The sequence below is a fragment of the Solanum pennellii genome, chromosome 11 (genome assembly GCF_001406875.1).
Source record: "Solanum pennellii chromosome 11, SPENNV200".
NCBI lineage: Eukaryota > Viridiplantae > Streptophyta > Magnoliopsida > Solanales > Solanaceae > Solanum > Solanum pennellii.
In genome coordinates this window covers 10,699,333-10,714,176 of record NC_028647.1, presented here as the reverse complement: position 1 = coordinate 10,714,176, position 14,844 = coordinate 10,699,333, and the positions used below count along the sequence as shown (strand labels likewise).

Below are 14,844 nucleotides of genomic sequence, written 5' to 3'. Positions count from 1 at the left end.
GGGTTAATCATGAACAATTAACATAATTTTTATTGAGATTTACTAATGGACTAATCACTAGTTAATAGTACGCAGTAGCCGGTAGTCCTGATGAACTTTTCCTTGTTCGTCCATTATTACATAAAACCCTTCATAAAACTCCATAATAACAGGGACAGAGATGTCAATAATGCCCAAACTGGCAAACTCAAAAGAATTCCTCATAACAATCAAGCCAATTTTGATATGAACTACAAAGAAAAACCATTACAACACTACTAACGAAAATAATTAATGATCATGAGACTATTACATACAAAAACTTTTTCATTGCAGATTGTAGTATTGCAATATTGCAGACATATCTCACTTACTCACTCGCTGTAATGAGAAGATAAAAATAAAGACTTAAAGAAAAGGAACCAACCACTTGAACCTCTATTTAGAAATTTAGAGAATGTTATTCAATATAACTCGCCAGAGTGAGAGTAGTGACAGATAATCAATGATGAATGTCGCAACTTTGAAATATTATTGTGAAATTTGATTGTCAATTATAAAGTCAGTGTAAAGAGTGAAGTGTAAAACTAAAGGCTTAAAGTGTCTTAGGACTTAAGTGATATAAATGTAATTAATTAAATTTATTATCGGATTATCGGGGCACCCAATGAGAAATCTGGCCAAACTGAGATCCGAATCGATAAGTCGATAAGAAGTTATAGTAAATCGAGACCCGAGTCGTAAAATTGTTAGCCAGAACAATTGATCCAACAACTAAATTATCGATTCATATTATTGATTTCGTTCGATTTTGAATAACCCTATAACAATATGATATTTTTATGTAATATATATGAGTTTTAAATGTATATGAGATTATATTTAAAATTTGAATATGCAAGTAGCAAGGCCAAAAAAGACACTATTGAAAACACAAAGTACCATAATGCAAATTTCCAGAGTAGACAAACAATTTTTCTCCTTCATCAAAGAAACATGAAACTGGCCAAAGATCTCACTCTCCATCACCAAAAACCTTCACTGAGCTTACATTTTCTTAGCAAAATCTAACAAACCCTTTCTTGAATTCCCCTTATTTTTCAACCCTTTTGATCTTTTCAACAAATTTCCAATTTTTGGTTTCCAAATGTCAGCCCCGAATAAACCTTCCCGTGTTTTCTCCTTCTTTAACATCACTGCCGGCATTGGCGGCGGTGGTGGCGGCGGAGGCAGTGTCAGTGGAAGAAGATCCAATGCGACGGATCTTCAACAACCCCAGCTGAAGCTGGAACCGGATAGAGAAGTGTATAGACCGGGTGATCCGATAACCATTACTATTGAAATCAAGAACCCAACGACTTCTTCTTCTTTGCTTATTGAAAAACTTAGTTTTGAAATGAAAGGGATCGAGAAATTGGATACTCAGTGGTTCTCTACTACTAAACCTTCTCCTGATTTTAAGCAACGCAGAGGTTCTTTCTGATTCTCAATGCATATTTAGCTGTGTCTTTCTGTATTTTATTTACTCAATCCCCTTTTTACTGTCTTAGTTGATATAATCATTAGGAAAAGAGTTGAAAATGTTACTCTTGACATGCTATAGTTCTCCTTACCTTGTTTCCTTGGTCTGCCTTTGGGTACTTCCTAAAAGGACTGTGCAATATGGAATCCGGTAGTAGAAAGGGTCAAGAGAAGTCTTGTATGTCAGTAGATGAGGTACTTGTTAAAAGGGGGAAATGAAGTATTAATCACGAGTAGAGTAGTGTGCCCATCTACTTCTTGGCCTTATCACAAGCTTCGGCTAGCATGATAGGCAAGATAGAAAGACTAAGAAATTTTCTATAGGATATAGTTGACGGAGCAAGGAGACATTACCTAGTTAGTTGGAATGTTATGTCTTGAAAGAAGTGGAGAGAGGGGCTCGGGGTTAATGGTCTTCAGGTCTTTATTAAAGAATTGCTAGGGAAGTGGCTATGGAGATTTGGAATAGAGGTGCACTCAATATGGAGAAGTAAATATAACTTTTAGGGCTCGTTTGGTCGGGAACTGGTTATCCCAAATGTGGGGTAAAAATAACACTACATTCCCGGGATAAGTTATCCCATGATTTAATCCCAACCAAACATGGGACAAACTCATTATAAAATTAATGCCAGGATTAGTTATCCCTTATCCCTCCTACCAAACGAGCCCTTTGGATAAGAGACAGGACTGATGTTAGTTTTGGGGGAGCAAAGGTAGCGGGACAATATATTGAGACTCACATTTCCAAACATCTACAAAGGTTACAGCCATAAAGAGATGACAATCCAACAGATTCGGAAATCACAGGAGTAGTATCATTTGGGTTCTTGAAAGACCTGGAACAAATTTCACATAATGAGGATGTTGAGGACTGCATTGTTTGGACAAGAAAACTGGATGGGCACTTCTCTGTTGAGTCATGCTACAAGATACTTGTTAGTGTGGGGGATAACTCTTATAAATTGGCCATGGAAACAACTATGGAAGTCCAAGGCGTCTTATAAAGTCCATTGCTTTATGTGGTTGGTAGCAAGTAATGCGTGTCTCGTGCATATCAACCTTCAGAGACGGAGTATGATCATTTCCAATAGGTGTTTCTTTTGTAGCAGTGAGGTGGAAAGTGGCAGCCACTGATTGCTTCATTTCCCTGTGGCTAGTCAGAGTTAGTCTTTTTTACTTAAATCTTTGCGGGGTGACCACTCTTTTGCCTTAACAGTGTAAGATCTACTAGTCAACTGGAGCCCTAGGAGAATCAGTGTAGAATTAAGATTTGAAGCATAATACGTGCTTGTGTTTGATGGAATATATGGAAGGAAAGAAATGCTAGATTCTTTTGAAGGGGTGATTAATTATCTACAGAAGTTCAAATACAACTATTTATGCCATTTGGGTTTTTGGTATAAATTACAGGATATAGAGGATGAATATAGTATGCTAGATTTCATAGTGTCTTTACAAAAACAGGAATATGGGGATCAGGAAGCCTTCTTTTTATTTTTGTGCAGAAGGGTTTCTTCCTTGGCACCATCTTTGTACTAAGCTGATTTGTCTTACTTTATATATATTGCTTAACTTTCAGAAAAAAATGAGTTAACGTGTAGTGACATTGGTAGTTAACAATATATAAGAGAACTCTTCATGGAGAAGTCCTTCATGAGATGGAATAATGGAAGATTTCTAATTGCTGGAATCCCAAATTATGATGGCATAATCATTGAGAATATTTCAAACCAGTTTCTTGATAATTCTCTTAACGCAATAATATAATTATAAAGAATACTCTACAGAGTTTTGGTGATTTTCTTGCCTTTCAACAATAGAGATGCATATTTAGTACTAAAATTACTAAACATGGACACTAGATGCATCTATTAACAAGCCCAAATGGTTATGCTCATGTTTCATCTATTATGGTCCAACTACTATTGAATATGTGAGATTTTAAAGATCTTCATCAGCTGAGAGGGCATAATCCAAATCTATAAAGGACTAAAATTAATATGCTACATTAGAAAATGGATTTTCGAAATTATCGGGAACTTCTCATGGCCAATAGCCAGAAACCATCAATCTTTTAAGAAAAAATGTCTACTTCTGCTCTGCATTTGTTGTTACTAAATATATATGTTCTTATATCTTGTCATGCTTTTTGTGATTCTTTGAGATTTAATGTTTTCACTCTTCCAGGAGAGTATGTTTTTATGGATAATTTGGCTCCTGCATTAATATCAAATCAGATTGTCTCCGCCGGTAGCTCCAGAAAATGTAAGTTTGACCTTTTGCTTTACATTATCCTCATGTTTCTTGCTCATTCTAAATACATGACATTTATTTAGTTCCGTGTTGTTTCTTTTAATTGACAAACGTGCAAAGAGATTTCGCCTAAACATAAGCAACAAAGGGTGTCAACGCGGTACTATATTAGGTAATACAAAAGAAATGAAATTAGGGTACTTGGTTAAGTGGCAGTAATTCAAAAGAATGATATATATATTTTGTTTTGATAGTTAGTGTTTGATAGCAGGATCGGGAAATTTAGAAATTCAGTAAAATTTGAAGCGTTTGGTCGAAGATGATGACAATTTCATTGAGCTTTGTAGTTTGATTTGAGTGATGAAGCTGGTCATGGTAAGAAGGACTTTGCTTGGAACTTTGTCAAGCCCAACTACATTGTGGGGAAATCAAGGGAAATGTGTAGGAAGGGACTTAATTTAGCAAAACTATAAATTTTTGAAATGAACATGACAACCACAAGGCAAAATCCAATTGATCATTTGAATAAATCACATAGCTGAATCTAATTTTGTTTATAAGAAAAGGACTTTGAGAACCCTAATCACAAACTCTTTTAGATTCCTAGTTCTTGTCAATGAGAAAGTAATGGAAAGGAAAGAATTAGCATAACTGAAGTCCTAAAGCAACTAGAATCTTGTGATAAAAAGAAATGTTGCCCGGATCTTTCTTTTGTTCGTATGTAGTATGTACTCATTTTATGAGTCTAACATGGTGTTAGTACTTTCTAATAATTCTTCAATGTTCTAAGAACTTGAAAAAAACTAGACGTATGTGTACCAGACTTCTACACATGCTATATTGCTTAGTACCTTTACACAAGTCCATTAAGTATTGGTTAATACCTAATTAAATTGAACTTATCTAATAACTCAGTGTTCAACATTACAAATGTGTTCAATTAACCCGAACAAAGTGTTCAACATTTCAAATGTTTTAACAGTGCTGCTTTAAAGGTATTCAATTTGTTTTGACATGGATAAAGAAAGGCTCTATTTTTATTTTGCAGTTATGGTGCGAACAATTCTACCAAGCACCATACCACCATCATACAGGGGTGCAACCATTCGTTACCTTTACTATGTTAGAAGTATTTTATCTGGAAAATACTTGATAATGGAAAATGGTCACTTCAGCGAAGAATCTATACAAGATCTTGCGGAGCTGGTTAGTTTCTTGCTGTTCTGTTATTTCATTTATCTTTTATCATCTTTATTTGATTTGATTCATATTTTGGCTGCTTTCAAGAGTTGCCCTGCTTCTTTTATGACATGCTCTTTTAATTGCATGTTTGATTTTTCGGTATCCTTGTCGATATCCAGAGTACTATTTGGTCATGTGCTTTATTTTAGCATTTCTGACATCTCCGATACCCATATTATTCAATTAAGCAGCAACTTGTCAATTTTGGATTTGTTAAGAATGCAACTATGCTACTGTTTTCGTTGGTGGTCATTGTGCATTATGTTCAGTCTCTTTTACTTTTGGTAATTAAGAATGGAATTAAGAGAATGTGCTCTTACCTTTATGTTTCTATTCATCTGTATGCAAATCAACGACTAGAAAATTCCTGTTCCATTGCGAAAAAAGAAAAAGTAACTACTGCCCACCTGAAATACAAATAATACATATAATCATTTTATATGAAAATTTATTCCTTACAATGTATCCTTTGACTATTCTATGAAGAGAAATACACTACAGCTCCCACCTTATGTCTCATTCTTCTTTTTCGGATGGAAAAGAGGGACACGATAAAGCTATAGCCTTCTCGCTAAAGATGCCAAGGCTTGAGGTTTTAGAGTTGGTACAAGTGCGCAAGTTTTTTTCTTCTTTTGGATTCTAATAATTTCTCTATCTCAATCCACGCAGGAAACAAGAATTCCACTGCAATTATGGGTAACTCAGAAGAGTAATGGCCTTCAAAGTGAAGAAGGGCGCAGTAGTGGTACTATTTTGTTCTTTTAAACCTTTAAACTCATTTTCTGTTCTCTGGTTCGTGATTTAGCGGTTGAATTTTTTATGAAAAGTTTCAAATCAGGTCATTGTTTTATTGGAAGATATCTTCAATAACGTAGGAATACTAGGGGGTGGGGGTGGCGGCAAAGATAGTGACAAGAAAACGAATTCAGAAAATTTGGTTCTTTTGAGGAGCCACAATGTACCCATATTTTCTTGCATATATATTTTATCACTACTATAGTTCTTTTGCTTCGGTTATCTTGCTATTTTTGCTTCCAATATTTCTCTTTTCTTAGTATTTTCATCAGAGCTTCTTTCAGTGTGTATTTCTCAAACCTATTTTGAAATGTTTTTCTTGAGCCGAGGGTCTATCGGAAACAGTCTCTCAAGGTAGGGGTAAGCTCTCCGTACACTCTATTCTCCCCCCAGACCCCACTTGTGGGATCACACTGGGTATTTTGTTCATTGTTGTATATATGGTTGCCACATTATATGGAAGTTAAAAAATACCTACAAGCTCCTTCAAGTAAAGAACATTGTTTTACTACTTGTATTATATGACTTCTCAGAAATCCTTATTATCTGGCTGAACTATCTTTTTCATGTGGGCAGTCATATTTATTCCTACAATGCTGACAAGTCAAATGATGTACTATTACGATTACTTTGCATTACCTAATATGATACAGTGAATTGATCTCTTTTAAATGGCTATATGTATATGTTTTTTTGTTATTTTCTTTCTTGGCTTCTCAGTTCTGACAATTCCATCCTAATTTTTTTTTTCCGGAAATACTTGACATGATCATATTGAGTTTTACAATGTAACAGGGATTGTTCCTGCTTCAACTCTGCTTTTGGATGTTTACTGGAAAGAGATGGATGCAGATACTGACTGGGTAAACCATTCTGTTGCCAGTTTTACTTATTATTCAGTATGCTTCTTGTGGGAAGAGAAAGAATTATTGACTGTATTAGGATTCACTAGAATTTGAAAGAACAAGAGCATGAAAGATGGTTCTAGTAACTATTACCATGATAACAACTGCAACTCAATTCCAAACTGTTTCCGGGGAATAGTAGAGTATTCTCCTTTCTAATATGAAAACTAAACTTGAAAAGCCTAATGCCTTCCCCACACTATTGCTGGCCACAACCTTAGGCAATGTTTGCTTTTGGTGTAACTTTCCAATTCCAAATGTTGAAAGACCAAAATACCCTCCTCTTTTCCTAAGGCAATGAGGCCTATGAGTGACGAAAAACATTTTTCAGTTCTTCTCCTTTTCTTTTTATCTTTAAAAATAAAATTGAATTTCTATGAAAGTTGATTATGAATACAAAGCCAAGGACTGTGTCAAGCTAGAAGAAATAAATTACTATATGGAGCTCTGATGTATTGTTATTTGATTGTGAGCTTTATCAACTTTTTTAGCACTGTCTAAACGTTAACCAAATTTTCTGGACTAGAACCCCACGATGTCATGGGTTCTCCTAGAAATGATTGATCCAACTAAAACGTTTTTCACCATGAGAATTCAATTTAGGAGGATAACTAAGACTTGCTTCGTAACTTAACAAACCTAGCATTAACACTCACAAAGTAGAATCACTTAGCTTTCGTTAGCCATCCCCATTTAGGAATGGAGCAACATCTGACATTGCAAGAAAAGTAAGAAGAAAAATGAGAAATTGTATCAATCACATGTTTGTGGCTTCCAATTTCTTGGAGACTTGGGGATCTCAGGCAGAAGAGAAAGGTGAATCTATCTTCTTCAATTTGTACTTGCCAAGAGAAAACAATGTTATGATTTTAGACTAGCAGAACCCTTTTTAATTTCTTCCTCTCTTTGTCTATTCCGTCCCTTCATTTTCTTCTGTCACTTCTTGTTATGTCACAACCCAAAAATAGATGTGATGACACTCGTCTTATCTCACCAAAACAAGTTAGCCTAAACCCAAATATAACGATAAAATGCTGAAGTAAAATAAGGTTGAAAGTTAAACAACAATTAATAATGCGGATTACAAAGTTAATTAATGAAAACCCTCAAAACTTGGTTGTCACATGCACAAGCCTCTAATGTATTAAGATTTGAAAGAAAAATACAAGTCTCAAATGACATCGTCTCTAAAGTAGAACAAGACCATAAATAAGAGTAAGAGGTCCGTTGGAATGACAAACAACTACATGACAAATCTCCATAGAAAGCCTCAGACGGGAAGAGAAGTGGGAGTATCATGAAGATTCGGGCTTGAAACCTATACAATTGTAGCAACAAAGGGTGAGTACCAAATAACACGGTACTCAGCAAGCAAACTCCTAAACACAAAGTCAAGTAATATAGAATATGGGTACTTCTAAAACTCCAACCGAACGTACACAACTATAACCTGCATAAATCCAACCTAACCTAATAATTCACAATTTACATAGTACATAGCTCAATAACAACACTAACAAAATTACAGATCCTCAACAAGTACAATACTCATCAATCACAAGTTCCACAAATACACACTCAGAAGTTGACAAACGATAAAGATATGCAATGCCAAGTATATTGATGTATGTCTGACCTAGCGATACACACCCGCTGTCTCTAAGTTTGGGACCCATGGGGACGTATCAGTCCATGCATCCATCACGACATGCGATACAACCCCTCAATAATAGAATCTGTCACAGGATGCGATACGTCCCTCGAATCATAATATATGTCGTGGCGTGCGATACATCCCCCGAAATGGTACATGCTCTTTAAATTCCTTATTCTTCCTCAATTCACGCAAAACTTGTTACAACCGTGTCTCAAAACCAATGCAAATAGGCATGTACACACAAATAATGAGGAGATGACCATTTTCATATCAATGCACAATTCACAACAACAGAATCGTGATACAACATCAACAATGAATCAATTAACCTTTCAATCATTCTCAACACCTCACACATCAATAACTAATCAAGTTACTTTTATCACCCCTTTTCATCATTAGGATCATCCAATATGAACAAGTTAACCCATCACCAATTCTCATTACGCCCCAACAAATACAACAAGGAAATACACGATTCTATACACTTAAAAAGGACCGACAAACCCACTTGGCTCAAATAATCAAACAATCACTTCGGGACTTGAGCTTTCCCCTTTCGTTGGGCTTTCAAATCAATGCAATCTGTTCAAATGTACAATATTCATAAGCAACAAAGTCTGTAGACACCCATATTACTATACGTCTAACCTATACCAAAAATTCACCCAAATCTATAATATATTTCCTAAGTTCCAAGCGGAGGGTTAATTCTTAATTCTTCCAAATAACATAACTCAAATGGTAATCATATAATACAATACACCTAATATTTAATTACCTATTCCAATTTTTTTTTTATGACAAGGAAAACCCACAGTCGCTACCCTTTGGGTGCGCACAGGGTAAAATCCCGCTCCTATGCAATAACATGCAAACTAACCCGCACTAGGCAAGCCCGGTGCGACGAGCTCGATCCAGAAGGCAAAACCCCTTGCTTTCGCTGGCAAGGGGTTTCGAACTTGAGACCTACAACATGGAAGTCCCAAGCCCAAAGCCCAAACCACTGGGCCCCACCCCGAAGGGTATTACCTATTCCAATTTTATCAAGACTTGAATCAAGAAGTAATTAGTACAAGAAAAATTGGAAAAAAAATAATTGAGGCCAAGCTACAAACTAGTGCGCCAATTCACTGGAAACTACAATCTACAAAATCCTCAATTTACACCCCTATGATTAGCCCATAATCATTGTCCCATAAATACCATTAACTTCCCATTGAGAATACCCACGGACACGCTTCAACCTATGACTGAAAACAACAATAACTTTCAATGTGGCGTACCCATTCTCTTTCTCAAATTATGATCTAAAAATATCAACTCCCACTAACTTATTTCAACACATGGGCGGGTATTAAATAACTTATAGACCAACTAATTTAATTATTTTAAAAAGACTACCCTTGACTAAATATCCGTAGTTAACAAATAGTTCAAAATTCCCAAACCAACTTCATTGACTGATCAGGAATGACTCGGGGCAATTACCACAAGGGGTAAAACGGTAATTTTACAAAAATTTCCAAAAATGACCTTCTGGGTCATTACATGTTATGTGTTTCTTTTTTCCGTGGCGGGATCTGGTTATGCCAATGCAGTAACTTCAGTTAATAGTTTATTGTAGAATAATCAAAATCTGACAGAACAGAGAGCATACTTGTAGAATGCATGTTGAGCTGTTGATGTGATTTTATGTGCTTGCAGGCTAAAATAAATGAAACTTTTGATGGTGTGGAGGAAGGATATGAAAGTTCAAGGGATGAAGTTTCATCAGTTTCCTCCTATAATCCCATGAAAGATAATATACACCGGACATTCGGAAGCTCATTATCCTTGCGGTCTTCCTTGGCAAGGACTTCAAGCAAAGATCTTCCATATCTTGAAGGACGGTCAAGCATATCTTCACAACTGGCACTTCCACAGATAGCTGTGGCTGATGTCTTGTATGATTCTAGTGGGGGTAAGACGACCAAAAACATGTCTATATACATATGACGCAGCGTTATCGCTGAAATAATTTAAGAGAATAAGACTAGTCTCAGAAAACGTGTATCTGTTTTCATGGTTCAATTGATTAATGTCACTTCCACAGATAGCTGTGGCTGATGTCTTGTTTCTATGCTCTTTTATTTTCCAATGGGAATGCTGCAACACCTCTTAATCAAGCTGGCTTTTATTTTATTCTAACCAAACAAGAGCTGAGGGTTTTACTTCATTCTTTCAGCAGATGCTTTGTCCCCAAGTCAACAGCTGAAAAGTACCAAGGCCTTCTCCAAATATGATGATTCGATGGTACCTTCTGTCTCAGGCATGGGTGAATCTGGAGCATGTAAATCGAGCTTGCACTTATATATATCTTATTAGTATTTGTTCCCTCCATATAATCCAACTGACGATTTGTTAACGAAAGATCTTCATGATAATCGGTCGCCAACATTTTCTGCAGCAGAAGGGTTTATTCGAGGGAGATCTTACAACATTAGACTGGATGACCAAGTGCTTCTAAGATTTTCTCCAAAAAATTCTGAGTCGACATATTACTTCAGTGATATGGTAAATGAATTATTCAGTGTATTGGTCCTTCCATTAGTACTATTACCAATGCCTATTTGCACCTGACTGATTGGAAGCTTATACCTTCAATTTATTCTTTGGCAACAGATAGGTGGAACCCTGACTTTTTTTCATGAAGAGGGTTCTAGAAGATGCCTTGAGGTAGTCCTATACATCAAAGTTCATGCTTGTAATAAGCCTTAAACATGTGGTTTATTTATTAGTTTATGCTTTCTGGAGTTTACTGATCCTTTTGTTGCCTTCTAGCTTTCAATTACACTGGAGATGACCGAAACTATCAGCCGACGCTATGTACATCCTTCACGGAGACATGCTCCTTCTATTACGAAGGTATTCTTTACCTGTTGATGATTTCTTTACAACTCTTTGCATTTGACAGAAGTGTTTTGGCGGATTTATTTAGAAGAGATAAACACTTGAGCCCCTTCATTTGGTGATTAGTCACCAAGGCTTTTTGATTTATTCAGGTTCATAGTGATCATCATGAGGTGGTTGCTGATTTAATTCAGACAAGCTTCCTTTTTTCCATTCCGATGGATGGTCCTATGTCTTTTTCCACTCACTATGTCTCCGTACAATGGGCTCTTCGATTTGAATTCTTTACCACTCCCAAGAATGCTGACTGGTCAAGGTATGTACTTGCTCATGTAACAAGAATATTTTGTCGTTGCATAATTCATTGATCGAAGAGTTGGAGTTTCCAATAAGAGGGTGCAAAAAAGGGAGGGTAAAGCACATTACAGGGAAAAGTATCATACAAAAGACGCTTGCAGACTAACTTAAAAGCTGAAAAAGATCACCAGATCAAAAGGATTTAGAAGTATATCAGCTCATCATCTACTTCAGTTCTTTATTCCCATCAAATATGAGGGACTTAAGAAATTTTGACAGGGATCTTGTGCACAATTTTTTTCTGCTTCAACCTTTCAATTCTTCATGCCTGCGAATCCGTGAACAATATGTAAGCTGTTGAATGAAATTGCAGCCCATTAATTACGTATCTCCATTTTAGTCCAGGTAAATCATCAAGAGGCTAAAGGCTCACCTCTACATGACTTATAACCCTTTGGAACAAATAGATGTCAAATGTGCTAGGAAACTCACATGGAGAAGAAGATTCTATCACTTGTTCATTCGAACTTAAGTAGCTCTGACTGACAATCTTTTGCCTCTTTTTCTAAAATTATTTGGGCAATGCATCATGAACCACCGTCTTAATAGAAAGCTGATAACGATGATGCTCTCCATCTTCTCACAATAAACTAGGATACTCAGCATTGTTATGATGACTCTTATGCTAGAAACCTTTAACAGGAAATACTCTCCCGCTATCAATATCTAATTTTTGCTGTTGGTACCACTTCCATCAAAGTGGAAAATCAGAAGACACCTTGAGATTTGTCATGATTGAACCTCCAATCTCTATTTTAAAGTGGAACTCTCTTGACATAATTATTTCTAGTGAATCATGGAAGGTTGAAGCATGCCCTTGATTTGCTTCACTTAGATATATCGATTCAATTGTAAAGAAAATATGGTAAGGGAAGGAACTTTATGGTCTCTCATCAAATGCACCATAATTGTAATCTTGGTGCTCTTTTCTCCCCTCAATTTGTTCTCCATGTCCTGATTCATCTATCTGATTCTGTTTGTAGATTTTCCTTTGTAATTTGGTATTTTCTTCTTCAAATAGACTAAATTCACGAATTTATCCCTCTTTGTTTCTGTAATACTTTATGCATGATGTATCAGATATGAACATCCTCTTTTGGTAGAGGGTAGAGAGAAATGTGAGTGGGTACTTCCAATAACTGTGCATGCACCTCCAGGAGGAGCTCCTGCAGCTCAGACAAGAAATGACAGGTCATTCTCTTTGGAACCCCTATGGGTCCATACATAAAGGTAAATGGAACTCTCATCTTCTAATCTAGCTATTTTAACTTGTGATGCTTTGCACTTTGTGAGAAGATGTTCTAGGTTTCTCTTTAACATTCTTTGATGTATGCTCGCCTCATGTTCACCTGGAAAGAAAAAATTCTACTTGTCTTACAACTTTAAGATATCAATCTAGTCATAGTTTTCTTGATAAAATAATATACTTGTTTCATGTAGCAATTAAGCTGATTGCTGTCTGCCATTTATAGAAATATTGTACTAGTTGCCCTGAAATTTGAGAACAGTAGCAGTTAGCTCCTCTATTTTGCTTGGCAGAACTAATGTTTTAACTTCTGAATGGTGGTGTCATTTAGATTGGAATGTCAGTAAGAATTTTAATATATGGGGGGGAATATTTTTCAGGTCATTGATCTGAGTTTTATTTTTTAAAGACCTATGTGCATTTTATATCCTTTCCCTTTATTTTTGAAAGGTGAGGTAAAATACATATTTTTTGTAAATCTTGAAATCCAATCCTCAACGGAAGTTTTTACCCGTTATTTGACTCTCCTATTTTTAGCACCTTGTATCCTTCAAGTCAACTTGATCTTTTTTAGAGGTCAAGGTCTTCGGTGGCAACATAATAACTATTCAGTGGTGCGATAAATGCACCATCGTCTTCTATTTATTGTGTTCACACTTTCTTTGTGCATTCTACACCTAACATATATAGGCCAGTGCATTTGAATCAAGTGAGAAATACACATTTTTTTTTAAAAAAAGTGAGAATACACGAATGAGTTCTCTCTATTTCTCTCCACTTATCGCACAGTTGAACAAACACTTCATTAGAAGAAAGCATTTGTTTGCTGATATTGTTAGAGAAAGGAACATTATATTAGTCTAGCCATATTTTTGCTCATATCTTCTACAATCAATTAACGTTAAAACGCTTCTGCCTTGCAGTCTTGTAGGTATACACATTCCGAAAAGTTAAAATGCTTGGCTCCATTACTGTTGAGATATCTCACCGGCAACCCCTGGAGCTTGCCCACCCGCGTGTCCTCCAGGTTCTGATTTCAGAAAGGATGAATAGTAACTGTGTTTCAGTATTATTGTATTTTAGCCATCAGTCGATATTTCCCCTCCCAATCGTTGGCGTTGTGTCATGTTTTCTCTTATATTATTTTTTATATGATGAAAAATGTATTTTCCCTTTCTCTATTCTTGTTTTTTTTTATAGAGAACATTTTGTTTTGGAGATCGTTACGTTGAATTGTTATTATGTATATGATTAGAAACGTCTAGTGAGGTATGATAATATTGGAAATACACTTTACATTTTTCATTCATGGATTAATAAGCAATGTGATGTTGACATAATGGATGGCAGAGTACTTATCATTCCGTCATAATCTTTACTCGTAGTTGCTACTTGTTTTTAAGAGAAAATGTTTATCAATGTTGCAACTCTTGAGTTGTCAAACTATGTGTTTTTCTATGACATGCTATGCAAGTGAAAGGAATACAAAATAGAATGTATTACTCCCTTTTTCACTTATCGGGAATCAATTTTGATTATTCTTATAAGTTAAATTGGATAGATTAATTTAAATATTTAAAAATTATATAAAAAGTTATAATTCTTTTTATGTCAATATGATGAAGAAAAGATACATTTTAAAATTTTGTTGAAAATTTTGCGTCTATCTACTCGAATCAGTTTAGTATAACATATTATGGTATGAATTTAAAAGGAATCAACTCAATACAAAAGAATAATATAATAAATACTTATCTACATCAGATATTTATATCAAACTATAAAAGATTACTATAGTTATATAGTCTAAAAAGATAAAGATTCCTTTTGTAATACTATTGAGTTTTCGATGAGTAATAATTCTAAATTGAAGATTTATACAAATTACTGAATTAAAATAACTTTTTTTTCGCTTAAACCTTAAATAAAATTTTAAATAGATATAGAGAAAAAATATTAATAAACTGTTAAAAGATTTCAACAACACTATTAAG

General features: G+C 35.3%; 1 protein-coding gene across 2 annotated transcripts; it reads left to right on the top strand.

The window, feature by feature from the left end:
* Window positions 1–897: 897 nt before the first annotated feature.
* Window positions 898–14,190, top strand: LOC107003118. 2 transcript variants are annotated; one of them, XM_015201381.1, is made up of 13 exons: window positions 898–1,451; window positions 3,691–3,768; window positions 4,805–4,962; window positions 5,668–5,743; window positions 6,589–6,656; window positions 10,063–10,318; window positions 10,586–10,687; window positions 10,805–10,911; window positions 11,020–11,073; window positions 11,179–11,262; window positions 11,400–11,563; window positions 12,685–12,834; window positions 13,774–14,190. In XM_015201381.1, the coding sequence occupies exons 1-12, from the start codon at window positions 1,127–1,129 to the stop codon at window positions 12,830–12,832; spliced, it is 1,620 nt and encodes a 539-aa protein (XP_015056867.1). In that variant the 5' UTR covers window positions 898–1,126; the 3' UTR covers window positions 12,833–12,834; window positions 13,774–14,190. The 2 variants fall into 2 exon arrangements, with proteins under 2 accessions (XP_015056867.1, XP_015056865.1); XM_015201379.1 differs by having other exon boundaries at window positions 10,583–10,687.
* Window positions 14,191–14,844: the final 654 nt, after the last annotated feature.

Bases quoted from the DNA above. Each gene is read 5' to 3' on its own strand.
- LOC107003118 (XM_015201379.1), top strand. From the start codon at position 1,127: ATGTCAGCCCCGAATAAACCTTCCCGTGTTTTCTCCTTCTTTAACATC. The intron at 11,263-11,399 runs GTATTCTTTACC...TGATTTATTCAG, and splicing joins ATGCTCCTTCTATTACGAAG to GTTCATAGTGATCATCATGA. The intron at 11,564-12,684 runs GTATGTACTTGC...ATGATGTATCAG, and splicing joins AAGAATGCTGACTGGTCAAG to ATATGAACATCCTCTTTTGG.